The 13,146-nt window shown below is 40.1% G+C and overlaps 1 protein-coding gene across 6 annotated transcripts in view; it reads left to right on the top strand.

Moving 5' to 3' along the window:
• Nucleotides 1–13,054, top strand: part of cyc (basic helix-loop-helix ARNT-like protein cyc) — an 82,828-nt gene extending 69,774 nt beyond the window's left edge. For 4 of the 6 annotated variants that reach the window (XM_074093616.1, XM_074093625.1, XM_074093609.1 and 1 more), the window contains exons 9-13: nucleotides 924–1,137; nucleotides 2,534–2,737; nucleotides 4,677–4,792; nucleotides 6,718–6,923; nucleotides 7,345–13,054. In XM_074093616.1, the coding sequence (XP_073949717.1) occupies nucleotides 924–1,137; nucleotides 2,534–2,737; nucleotides 4,677–4,792; nucleotides 6,718–6,923; nucleotides 7,345–7,617 (1,013 nt within the window). In that variant the 3' untranslated portion in view covers nucleotides 7,618–13,054. The remainder of the gene's footprint in view (nucleotides 1–923; nucleotides 1,138–2,533; nucleotides 2,738–4,676; nucleotides 4,793–6,717; nucleotides 6,924–7,344) is intronic. The other 2 variants (XM_074093603.1, XM_074093596.1) reach the window with 2 other exon arrangements.
• The last annotated feature ends 92 nt before the right edge of the window (nucleotides 13,055–13,146 follow it).

Genomic DNA, 13,146 nt, shown 5'->3' with positions numbered 1-13,146 from the left:
ATTGAGTATATTAGTTCACTTATGATCGATTTCATTAATACATACTCGTACATAATTCCAACGATACAAGAATCCGACGAAATAGAAATACGACGAATCACGAACAAATCGATTGATGGTATCGAGTATCTACGCTATTGCATCTTCATCCTGAGACTTTTCAGGGGTCGCTTCGACTGCTTGTAATTTGTATGTTTATGACATTTTATGGTTTTAGTCCACTAGGAACCCTTATAGTTTCGCCATGTCTGTCCGTCTGTCTGTCTGTCCGCGGCTAAGCTCTGAGACCGTTAGTACTTTTAACGCTGTAATTTGGCATGAATATACATATCAGTCACGCCGACAAAGTGGTATAATAAAAAAAAAAGTTGGGGGTGATTTTTTTTTCTCGGCTAACCCTAGATAGTGTGGGGTATCGTTGGATACGTCTTTTAAAACCATTGGGGGGTTTTTAGGATGGATTTTTCGATTCAATGATCTGTTTGCGAAATATTGAACTTTTAAGTGTAAATTTTCATTGAAATCGAGCGCCCCTTCCTCCCTAAAATCTAAACTGTTGGGTGGAAAAATTTGGAAAAATTCAGGATGGTAGTAAGTTTATAAAATTTACAAGAAAAATTATAACGGCTAAAATTAAGATTAATGAATAGCAGCCTAAGGTTTAAAATATACCCAAACCACAACACGAAATTCTTAGAAAATTTACTTGATACGAAACCCTATCTTGGGTGTGTCCAACACGGTCTTGGCGGGTTTTTTATTCTCAATTTTGATTTTGTTTATATTTTACTAATTGTTATTTTTAAGGCATTTTACACTAACACTAAGTATGGTCTCCGTGATTAAATGATTATTATTATTGCGTCTGTAGGTGTGTGTTAGGTCACTACCACATTATTCAGTCTGAACATGTATGGGTGAAGGTTACCTGAAGCTGTGGGCGTCGGCGGAGGCGAACGAGCTGAGTGAGGGTGGCGAGGAGGGCGACGGCAGCATGTCGTGCCTCGTGGCGCTGGGGCGCGCGCTGCCCGACCTGGCGCCCGCGCCGCCGCCCGGCCCGCAGTCGCCGCGCACACGCCGCTTGCAGTTCGTCTCGCGACACGCGCCCGACGGGAAATACGTGTTCGTTGACCAGAGGTACTGCTGCACCGCATCAGTTTTACGCGCAAAACACACGGGACGGCAGCAAGTCGGCAGCTGGTCGGGTTGGAGTGCAGCGGGCCTATTCACGTGGCTGTTTATGAACAACATCATACCGCGGTGCCCGCGCATGACCCGCTCCGCGCTGGCCGTCGGTGTGAAGCCAAACGAGCATGCCGCGTTAGCGGATGGCGAAGCGTCAGACCAATTATTATTGTAAAATTGGGAATAATATATAGAAATGAGACTCTGTATAATTGGGAATCAGTACAACTGAAAGCAAACTCGAATTCGAATTAGGTTTCGAATTTCGTAGTGTTTAAATTGTATTTTTAATGTTTTTTTTTATTTTGTGTATTTACTATGCGAAAAGCGAATAAATATTTCTATTTCAAACTGCCTAATAGGTATAACATGGTTTCTAATAGGGAATTGATCTCTGCAATAAGATTAAGCTCAGACACTAGGTCTTCGATTTCCTTATTGTCCAGTGCCTAAGACACGTGGAGCCGTGAAGAGAGCGTACTTGGAACTGGTGGACGAGGTCCTGAAAGATCTTTTGGATCTCCGGGTTAAAGGCTAGCAGGAAGGAACTGGCCCAAGATCGTAAAGCATATCGTACCCTGATGTTGGGGGCCAAGACCCACTTCGGGTCACTGCGTCCTAATAGGAAATAATGGGTATTATTAAACCCCCAACGGAAAAAGAGGGGTGTTATAGGTTTAACCGATATGCGTGTCTGTATGTCTGTGTGTCTGTCTGTCTGTCTGTCTGTTGCACCGTAGCTCTTAAACGGGTCGACCGATTTGTTTGTGCCATTGTTTTTTTTATTTATTTTGAGTTCAAACACAATTTATGATACCGAATAAATGGTAACAAAAGAAAATGGATGAAGTAACTAAAAAGCGCTCAGTAGCGCTTTACACTGTAATTTAGTTATACTAAGTTTCATTGTATTTAACTTTATTTTATTAAATTATTATTTCTACTGAAATGGCATTACGAGTCGTTTCGTGTACCTACATTAAAAAAAACAAGTATCGCGGGAAAGTATAAAGGCAACTTTTTAAAACCGTGCTTGAGCATTTAATTTTTTTTTCTTATTCGACTGGATGCCAAACGAGTAAGTGGGTCTCCTGATGGTAAGAGATCACCACCGCCCACAGACACCTGCAACACCAGGGGGATTGCAGATGCGTTGCCAACCTAGAGGCCTAAGATGGGATACCTCAAGTGCCAGTAATTTCACCGGCTAATTTAATATTTTAACGATTTTGCTTTATTTCCTTGCATTTAATATTGGAGAAAAGCACTATACATGCCTCAGCGGAAATGGCAATTCGTGGATTCGTATTTATTGATACTATTGTTGAAAGACCCCGTCGTGTTGCAGGGTGACGCTGGCGTTGGGCTTCCTCCCCCAGGAGCTGCTGGGCACCAGCCTGTACGAGTACGTGTCCGCGCCGGAGCTGGGCGCGGTGGCGCGCACGCACAAGGCGGCGCTGCTGGACCGGCTAGCGCTGCACACGCCGCCTTACGCCTTCCGCCGCAAGGACGGAACGCGCGCGCGCCTCCAGACGCACTTCAAGCCTTTCAAGTAACCTCATCTGTCTTTACTGAAGCAACGAAGCAGTCTCATTGACGACTTAGGATCTTCCCACATCTGTGGACGCGAAGTCGGCTGAAGCCGATCAAAAAACTTATTATGTCCACTCAATAAGAGGGAAAAAAACGTCGATCGGTTTGGCTCACGTAAAACGTCTTTTTCGCTCTTATTGCGTGGACATAAAGCGTTTTTTTGGTCGGCTTAAGCCGATACCTCGTCGACAGACGTGGGGAGACCCGCAACGGAGCGGACCCTTTGATGACTTAGGCCCTCCGCACATGGAGCTAGTCGAAAATAACTAGTTACAAACTCAAATTACTAACGAGTTGCTTGAGCGTCACCGCCAATGTTAATTTTCATTGAGGTTCGCACACGACGCAACTAGTCAGCAACCGGTTAGTAACGCGTTAGAAACTGATCTGATCACGCGTGACGCGTCGCGCCGGTCGCCGCGCTACTAACCAGTAGCCCGTACTAACCCGAGTTTTCTGCGTTTTTGTGGTGAAAAATGAACGATCAAATAGAAATATTTTTATTTCTCTATGACAGAAGTGACTGAAACTTTGCCAATTGAAAGCGTCGTGTGCGATGTACAGTTTCTAACTGATTTGTTATTTGTTATTACTGATTAGTTCCGTCATTTTTAGGGTTCCGTAGTCAAAATGGCAAAAACGGAACCCTTATAGTTTCGCCATGTCTGTCTGTCTGTCCGTCCGCGGATTTGCTCAGGGACTATCAATGCTAGAAAGCTGTAATTTTGCACGAATATATATGTTAACTATGCCGACAAAATGGTACATTAAAAAAGTCAAAAAAATATGTTTATAGTACAGTCACCAGCATTAATATCTGCCACAGCGGAGCGTGCAAAAATATCTGACACGTCCTTCCGGCCCTAGAAATAGAGTCCTATCAGATATTTATGCACGCTTGTTGTGTCAGATATTGGTGCTGGTGACTGTACCTCCGTAGGTCAGACGTAAAGTGGGGTTTATTTTTTTCTCATCCAACCTTGTATTGTGGAGTATCGTTGGATAGGTCTTTTAAAACCAAGGAGGTTGCTAAAACGATTTTTCGATTCAGCGATTTGTTTGAAAAATATTCAACTTTAAAGTGCACATTTTCATTAAAATCGAGCATCCCCCCCTCTAAAATCTAAACAGGGTGGGTGGAAAATTTAAAAAAATTCAGGATGGTATATAGTAAGTTCCTATATCAAACTTACAAGACAAGGAAAACTATAACGGTTAAGTTTTCTTGAGAATTATTAGTAGTTTAAGAGTAAATAGCAGCCTAAGGTATAAAATATACCTAAACTTGGAATATTCCGTTTCTACAAAATACGAAATCCTTAGAATAATATTACTTATTTTTTTGGTAATGGCTACGGGACCCTATTTTGGGCGTGTCCGACACGCTCTTGGCCGGTTTTTTGAATAGCTCCATGTGCGGAGGGCCTTAGTTCAACGTATATCGATCAACTTTATGCAGGGTGTCTTTGACCATGGGGCTTTAAATTCAAGGTTTGAAGTGCGTCTGCACACGCCGCCCTACGCTTTCCGCCACAAGGACGGAACGCGCGCGCGCCTGTAGACGCACTTCAAGTCTTTCAAGTAACCTTTTCTGTCTTTGCTGAGGTTTCCACCGCGAATGGAGCGCTCGTTGATGACTTTGTTCAATTTACATTACACCGTGTTTTTTTATTTCCGGTAACTTCGGCAGACGGCTCAGTTCATTGATATGAACTGCCTACATGATAATTGACTTTTTCGTAACATATTAAAAATTTTTTTTTACATTAAATACAATTTTTTTTCATGCATAGTATAATACCTTCACAGTCACTGTTAATGTTCTACAGTAGACGTTTTCCGGCTGATCTTGTGGCGACTTTCAACGTAAACTTGATAAATGGTGAATTCTGGAGCAGGAACCCGTGGACGAAGGAGGTGGAGTGCCTGGTCGCCAACAACACGATCCTGAGCGACTCTGACGACTCGCTGGCCCCCGATGACAAAAACGAAGCCTTCGACAGCTACAAACACAGTAGGTCCACTCTCTGGCAATCCCTCACCGAAAGCTCTGGCTTCTGTTTTAGTTCAGGTACAAACTTCATCGATAATGGCTTGAATATAATTAGGATGTCGAGCCCATACGGTGTGCATGGCCTGAGCGAGGTAAGCCGAAATATGCGTTGACTTTTGATACCGAGAAATATTGACTATTTACTAAAGTGTCACAAGTTATCGTCCACTCGCTGCTCTATTTAGGCTGCCGCAGCCTGATAGTGTTGAGGTCATAAGAGTTAACTAATTATGGGGGAATATTCCGTGCCTCGTAGTGGCGTATTTTCGAAAATTTGATTAAAATAGAACCTTGACTGATTGACATACAACACACAATCTAATCCACTCGAACTTGAACTAGAGACTTGAAACTTGGCGTTTGCCTTACAGTTTGAGTATCATAAATATGCATTAAGAAAGGATTTTCTAAGGAGATCTGGCTAAGCAAAACTAGTAAGTACAAAATCTTGAAGGTTGTAAAAAAAAATCCCGGTAACTTCATGCCTCAGTCTTAGGCACCCCGAGCACTAGAGGGCCACTACCAGATCAACTAAACAAGCGACCGTTGGCCGTTACCTAGTTAATCAGGTCGTTGCGGCTAAAGCAGCGTTTCCACCAATAATTTTCGAGGATGTGTTGCGAGGGATATGTTTTCCATTAACCAATAGAAATGCTTAATTTACACATCTTCGCACAGCACATCTCTGGTGGAAGCAGCTTTGTGGAGCGAGGCGAGGTTAATGAAGCGTTCCTATTGGTAAATGAAAAACATATTTCTCGCAACACATCCTCGCACATTTCAGGTGGAAACGCTGCTTTATGGTCGTGGCCGTGGTAGTCTAGTGCGCGAGGTACCTTATCAATCAGTTACAAGTCGGCGTCGTCGCAATGGTTTGTCTTTTTTCTATTCTATTCCAGCCCAGTCAATAATGAGGTAGATCGTGGAAACAGCCCGACCGCTTATGTCGTCCCCTGCGCTTTTAACTGTTGTAACTGACGAGGCATCGCATGCTAACTAGTTGCGAGTTACGACGGTTAGGCTGCGTTGCGAGGAATGTATTTTCGGGTGACACACTTTCCCGGCCCGGATAACACCGACATGGAAATACCGACCCTGTTTTTCGTGTGCCCATAGAAGCTCCTGTCAATTTGTATGGGCGTGTACGTACACAAAAAACAGGGCCGGTATTTCCATGTCGGTGTTATCCGGGCCGGGAAAGAGCGTAACCCGTCTTTTCCATGAAACAATGGAAACGCATCATTTATCTATCATCGCTCCGCTCAACTGTTTCCCCTAGAGCTGTGCTAAGCGAGTTAAGTAAATGAAGCGATTCTGTTGGTTCATGAGAAACACATTCCTCGCAACACATCCTGATGCACAGATGTGCTCTGGTGAAAGCGCAGCCTTAGAGAGACGATAGAGAAGGACGATATAAGCTTCGCGTGGTGTGTGTGCCTCCGTCTCAATAGGGCAAACACTTTTGAGCCACTACGCCGAAGATATGTACTCGTACGTGACCGAAGTTCCGCGGCTGATTAAACGTTTCGTTGTATTCGGCTGATATGAATGGTATGACACACAATAAGCGCGGAAATAACGCGATAAATGTTCGTGGTGATTACGCCCGCAATGCTATTTCAATTACTAGCAACACATTTGCCGAAATCACGTCACATTTTGGCGTTATCAGTCGCGAACTCGGTTTACGCCCTACCGAAGTTCGGATGTACATTAAAACATGATATAGATAATTTCGGCAAATATGTCACTAGTAATTGAAACAGCATTACAGGCGTAATAGTGCCGAAATTGGTCCCGTGCACTCCGACAAAGTGTGCCCTAAAGCTTAAGATTTAAGTGTAAGAAGACCGAATCGCATGTACCTATCTGCTTGTATTGCGTAGAATCGGCGGCGCGGGAGGCTTCGGCTCGTGACCTTGAGAGTGGAGTTTCAGAGCCGGACCTGGAGATGCAGCGGCTGATCGACTCGCAGGTGGAGTCGCACAACATCGGCAGCGCCATCGCGGACGAGGCGCTGCGCCGGTCCTCGCCGGATTTCTCGCCGGACCTGCCCGTCGACTTGTTGCAGGAAGCTGTTTTTGGACAATCGGTTTGTGCTACTAGGAAAACTTCTTATACTTCGTTTATTTTTGAAATTAAGAAGTAGATGACGATTTGATATGTCTAATACCTGTAAACGGGCAATTATTTTACATTATTTATTTTGGGGATCTTGGGAAACGCCTCTAACGATTTCGATAAAATTTGATGTGGGGAATCGATCTATCTTGGTATTATTTCTGGAAAAATTACTTTTGAATTTTAGCCCACGTAAAATTAAGTAACGATGACAGCAAAATTCATACATTACCTTACAATCGACGACATGTTTGGCATTCCGCTAACAATTGTCTACGCGATAGTGTTTTTGTAAAGAAACTATTTATTTACGCGTGCAACTTTCGTTTTGAAACTGTACCGCATCATGTAGTTAGTCATTGTTAACCGTGTTGGTCTGTCCGTGTCCGCAGGCGTCTCTGATGGACAATATCCTGGGAGTGGACATGGGGTTCGGGCAGGTGCGCAACAACGTGTCGCTGAGCACGGCGGGCGGCGCCAGCCCTGTGGGCGGGCTGGAGCCGATGGCGGGTGAGTCGCCGCCGCCGGGCACGCCGCCGCTGCCCGCGCTCGGCCTCGACGGCAACAGCGAAGCCGCCATGGCCGTCATCATGAGCCTCCTCGAAGCCGACGTCGGCCTCGGCGGACCCATCAACATCACAGGCTTACCTTGGCCGCTACCGTGATCTCCGCTAATACAAATACATACACGAGAAGGCACCACAGGTCTGTCATATAAAATATCACAAACTTAACAGAGTGGTGAAACATAGGACAGGTCCTGAAACATCAAAATAGTTGGTAGCTTGTGTACAAACTCAAGTGTGTGTACTTGTGTAAGTGGAAAAAACTCCATTGCGTATAACTGTGGACAACTTCTCATTATTGTCGTTTTATAATAAAATAACAAATATTGGCCGTCGAAGAAGTTGGTATGAAGTATGTTATTTAAAAAAAAACGCAAAGATAGGTTTTTCATTTTCATCGACTGTAAAGAACCACAGAAAATGCACATGGAAAACATGCAATAGTACAATTTCGGCATTCGTTTTTAGATCTGTAGGAAAATGTATATTAATTGTTACAAAAAAATGTATTCGTAATTCCGAAAAATGGTTGAATGAAGCATAAAATTCCCGGATTTCAGGGTTTAATCTTTAATAAATTACTATTTAACTTCAAAGTTCAATGTTGTAATTACTTGTAAGCGGGCTCGTGTTGTTTTGTGTAAAATATAATAATTGTTTTGGGTTTGGAAAATCAGGCCTAATTAAAAACATATCCAGAAGTGGTAGGCGTATATATAACTTTAAGTAATCAAATCGAACTGCGGCTGCTCAATATATATATTAAAAATCTTTGTAGTATTATATTTACCAATTCATCAATTGCTAATGAAACATACATAAACATACAACTGGCTCCTCTTAAATATATACGTAGTGCCATCCACGAAGACGCGTGATTTTGTCAAAACTAGACATTAATGACATTGTAAGGAAATCGTGAATGACTCTACCTATAAAAGACTGATCAATGCAGCTGAAAGTGGACACAATTTAAAATAAGATATTGGTAAAAAAATATATTTAATGATAGCTTTTTGCTAACTATACTTTATTGGCTGTACTTGCATTTTCATCCATCATTGGTAATGTCAATTTGATCCGATCACTACAAATTGGGCTTGCAATATTTGAAGACGATGAATTAAAACAATAACTCCACAAAGTAACGTCTGAATCAATAAATATATGTATTTGAAAACAACTTGCATATGAATATTAAATGTTAAAGAAAAGCTTGTAAAAATAGTTCGTTCTTACAATTGAAATAATTGCTCACTGTGTGTGCATTATTGTCCGTATAACCTAGCTAAATATTTCAATTTGTGAGTTTCCGTTCACATCTTAAATTTACATCGGTTGAAAACAAACATTTTAATAATTGTGTCAGTTAAGGGTTCCGTACCCGAAGGTACAAACTGATCGCTACTACTATCACTTTGCTGCCCGTCCGTCTGTCTGAGTATCACAGGGCTGTATCTTAAGAACCATAATTGATACAGCTAAAATTTATTTTCATTTTAATTGCCGCCACACAAATAATAAAATAAAATAGAATTAAAAATCAAGGTGGGGCCTCGTACTAGAAATGTTTTTTTTTGTTTTATTATTAATTTGTTGTTATGTATATTTCCCTCTTTGAGGTGTTAGGTACTCTGAGTTTGAGGTTAACATACAAATGTTTATCATTATCATGCAAAAGCCGTATTCTTTAAAACTGTACTTTATGAATGGAAACAGGTAGGTACCATCAGCCAAATAAGTGGTCTATCAATTTTGAAACAAGTTCCTATCAAATGAATATGTCGCTTATGTCGAACTTTCAAGTTGACAGACACGTCTATTGGCATTATTGTTTTATGACATTCAAACGTTTTTCAACTTTAGGGTGGTAGACCACATATTTGGCTGATGGTACCTTGACCTATAAGTCTGTTTGATTTTTAGAGATTTATACGGAACTCTCGGTGTGTAGGTCTGACTCGTACTTGGTCGGTTTTTGTAGTAAGTAATACCGTTCTTACACAATTTTCAATTGCATTGGAGCAAAATGCAAGTGTCCACATTTTGGACCTTGACTGTAATTACATAATAAAATTGTTCGTGCTCTACATATATATTATAATGTAATTTAAAGAATATTTACTCAGCGTTGCACAGCAAATTGATGGGAGCAATTGTAATTAGACATAAGCAAGTGTTAATCAGTAATGAGTTATGAGTAACTACAGTCAATGAAACCGATTCATGTACACTCAAGTACAAAGATATCGACAAGGCAAAAGTTACAAAAATATGTATACACGACTCTATGCACTTAACATTAAGGTCGTGTATACAATTTTTTGTAACTTGGCCGTGTCGACATCTTTGCACTCGACTGTACCTACCAGGGTGGAACCTTTTCATGTTGTCTTTGGCAGATGTATGATTTCAACATAAAATTAGTGGTACAAAGGTGGTAGTAGGCGATTCATATTCTTCAACTGTACATACGAAGACACATCCAACTGACCATTTTGTCTATCCGATGTACAGTCGCCATCAGATATTTCGGAGTGTCCACGGTGATCAAAAATATCTAATCGTGAACTCTTAATACCTTAATAGTAGAGTGCATGTGCCGATATTTTTGACCACCTTGGCTACTCCGAAATATCTCATGGCGACTGTTCCTAAATAGGTAGTACTACGTCTACGACGCCAATTACGACCAACTAAACGTGCTAATTCGGTATGAAATGTCCAGTTGTGAATTAAATCAGTTTTTGGTACCATCAACCACTCACTACTATTATCAAGGATTATCTCTTTTTATTAAATATTATTAAGTTTATTTTATTTTTAAGTTTACTTCGTTGTAAGATATGAATTTATTTTTGATGATGTTCGCCATTTTATTAATGTTTACCCAAATTGTGTCTAGTCTATTTATAAGGAGCCATGATTTTGGAAATATTTTTTTCCACGACTCATGGGTCGCATTCGCGAGGGGTCGTCTTAGGAATACTTTACGGTCATAAAACGATACGTCCACACCTGTAAAACTGAGAGTCATCAATACATAACATAACAATCACCTTCTTAGGTGCAATAAACACTGCTAACGTCATATAATTGATTAGCATTGATATTCGTTCTTACAAAAAAAAAACCGAAATTTCGTTGGAATACGAAATAAAAACTTAGGCGACCTTCTCGTGTAGGTGAATTTTGGTTATTAGCTAGTGTTAAAGCGTTAATCTTGTGTGTTTGCCGATGACAGATACAATTGCCAGTGCAAGCCAACATTTACACTTGCACAGTATTCGGTTCCATCTTTGCCCGTTTTTTAGCAAAAGCTGGGCGTGGAGGCATTTGTATTTGACATGCGTTGAAGAGATTAATGCAGCAAGCATTCCGACATGTCGGAATTAGTGATTTGGTGTTTATATTGTGAGCATCAGAATGACTGACCAAAATGGCAGATCATTTGTTAGAGTACCATCAGCATTTACTACCTATTTGCTACTGTTTACTACCTATGGTGACGATATATATAAAAGCTTTGGATTTTTGGATGTTTGTTACGAATTAACTCAAAAACTACTGGACCAATTCCATAGTGCCATAGGCTATATGTGTATTTATTAACAGAAAAAATTAGGGTTCCGTACTAAAACTACAATAATGTAACTCAGTGTAAAAAAAGTCGCCATAAAACATCTTTCATCGCATGCGCTGTAGAAACTATTGATTATAGAACAAAAAAATGTTTTACGATATTAAAGAATACATCAAGATCTACAAAAAACTTCTCTATACCATATATCCAACTATAGTAGTTATGTCAATATAACTACTTTTTTACATTTTAAAAGTTGTCAGAAATGACGACTAAAATCAGACCATGTTATCCATACCTTTGTATTCCTCCTTATCCAAATAAATAATTTTATATTGAAGACGGTTTCAATACCTGTTGATTACTTTTTGAATTATTCAAATCGGACATTCCAAAGACATTCAAAAGATATTACGAAATTAAAAATATCATTCTAACCAAAAAATGCATTTACTCTACGTTGACGCGCCCCGGCTTCGTGCGTGTCGGGTGTAGTTTTTGGGAAATTGAGCTGAAAATGTGTGTGAAGTGCCCTTGATTAGAGACCTTTTTAGAGTTCTGTGCCCAAAGGGTAAGAAAAACGGGACCCTATTACTAAGTCTCGACTGTCCGTCTGTCTGTCTGTCACCAGGCAGTATCTCATGAATAGTGATAGCTAGACAGTTGAAACTTTCACAGATGATGTATTTCTATTGCCGCTATAACAGCAAATACTAAAAACAGAACAAAATAAATGTTTAAGGGGGCTCCCACACAACAAACGTGTTTTTTTTTTTGCCAGATATTAATAACGGCAACAGTTAGTTGCTTGAAATATACATAGAATGAAATATAAATGAACTTTAAGGTTTTTGAGGCCAAAAATATTTTTTTTATAAGCCAAAATTGTTTATTATTATTTTTATTTGTCCATAATGAACTTTAAAAAATCCTTAGCTAATAGGTAGTTAATGCTGATGATACTCTAACATTGATCTGCCATTTTGGTTAGTAATTTGCTTATAAAATATTTATTTTTGGCCTCAAAAATCTTGAAAAAATATATGTGTAGGTAGCCAATAGGTAGTAAATCATAGCACATAGAAAGTTGCCACTTAGGGGGTAAGTATTAATAAATGTGGGCAGTCATCCTGACAGCAGAATGATTGCCCGCTTTATTAAATATATAGATATTTTTTTAACTTAGGTAGCAAATATGTCACCATAGGTAGTGAATGCTGGTGGTACTCTAACATTGATCTGCCATTTTGGTCAGTCATTTGCTTATAAAATCTTTATTTTTGGCCTCAAAAATCTAGAAAAAGTATATGTGTAGGTAGCAAATAGGTAGTAAATAATAGGACATAGAAAGTTGCAAATTAGGGGTCCGACCCCGACACAATAAATGTGGGCAGTCATCCTGACGTCAGAATGACTGCCCACTTTATTATTGTATATATTATATCTTTTAACTTAGGTAGTAAATACGTCACCATAGGTCAGTGATGGGCAATGTACGGCCCGCGGGCCAACTCCGGCCCGTCGACGTTCCTTCGAAGTGAATAGTACCTACCTATATGACCCGCGATCATAATATAATTTCATTATTTGGCAAGTATATAAAAAAGTATAAAATAGAACGGTGTAATCCTGGTCCTCCTATAAAATATCTAACTTTCTGGCCCCCCATGAACAAAGTTTGCCCATTACTGCCATAGGTAGTAAATAGAAGCAAATAGGTAGTAAATGCCGATGGTACTCTAACATTGATCTGCCATTTTGGTCAGTCATTCTGATGCTCACGTTTATATTTAGTAATTTGTCAGGTTCGGTGGAACCTACTTGGTGAAAAAACCTGGGTACGCCATGTCGCTTAAAAGATTTGTCGGTTAGTTAAGTTATAATATAAATTTACTTTTGTTTCAGTTTTACTTAATTGAGATATATTTTATTAATAAAGTGTTTTCCTATTGATGTTTATATTTTTCTACACTTAAGCGTAAGACTGCAGTGCGAATTTGTTAGGAATTGTGTATTTCTGGGTCAAAGTCAAATTCAATTTTATT

Source organism: Choristoneura fumiferana, chromosome Z (genome assembly GCF_025370935.1).
Source record: "Choristoneura fumiferana chromosome Z, NRCan_CFum_1, whole genome shotgun sequence".
NCBI classification, from domain to species: domain Eukaryota; kingdom Metazoa; phylum Arthropoda; class Insecta; order Lepidoptera; family Tortricidae; genus Choristoneura; species Choristoneura fumiferana.
The sequence above is the reverse complement of the archived record's forward strand: the minus strand, read 5'-3'. Positions and strand labels throughout refer to the sequence as shown.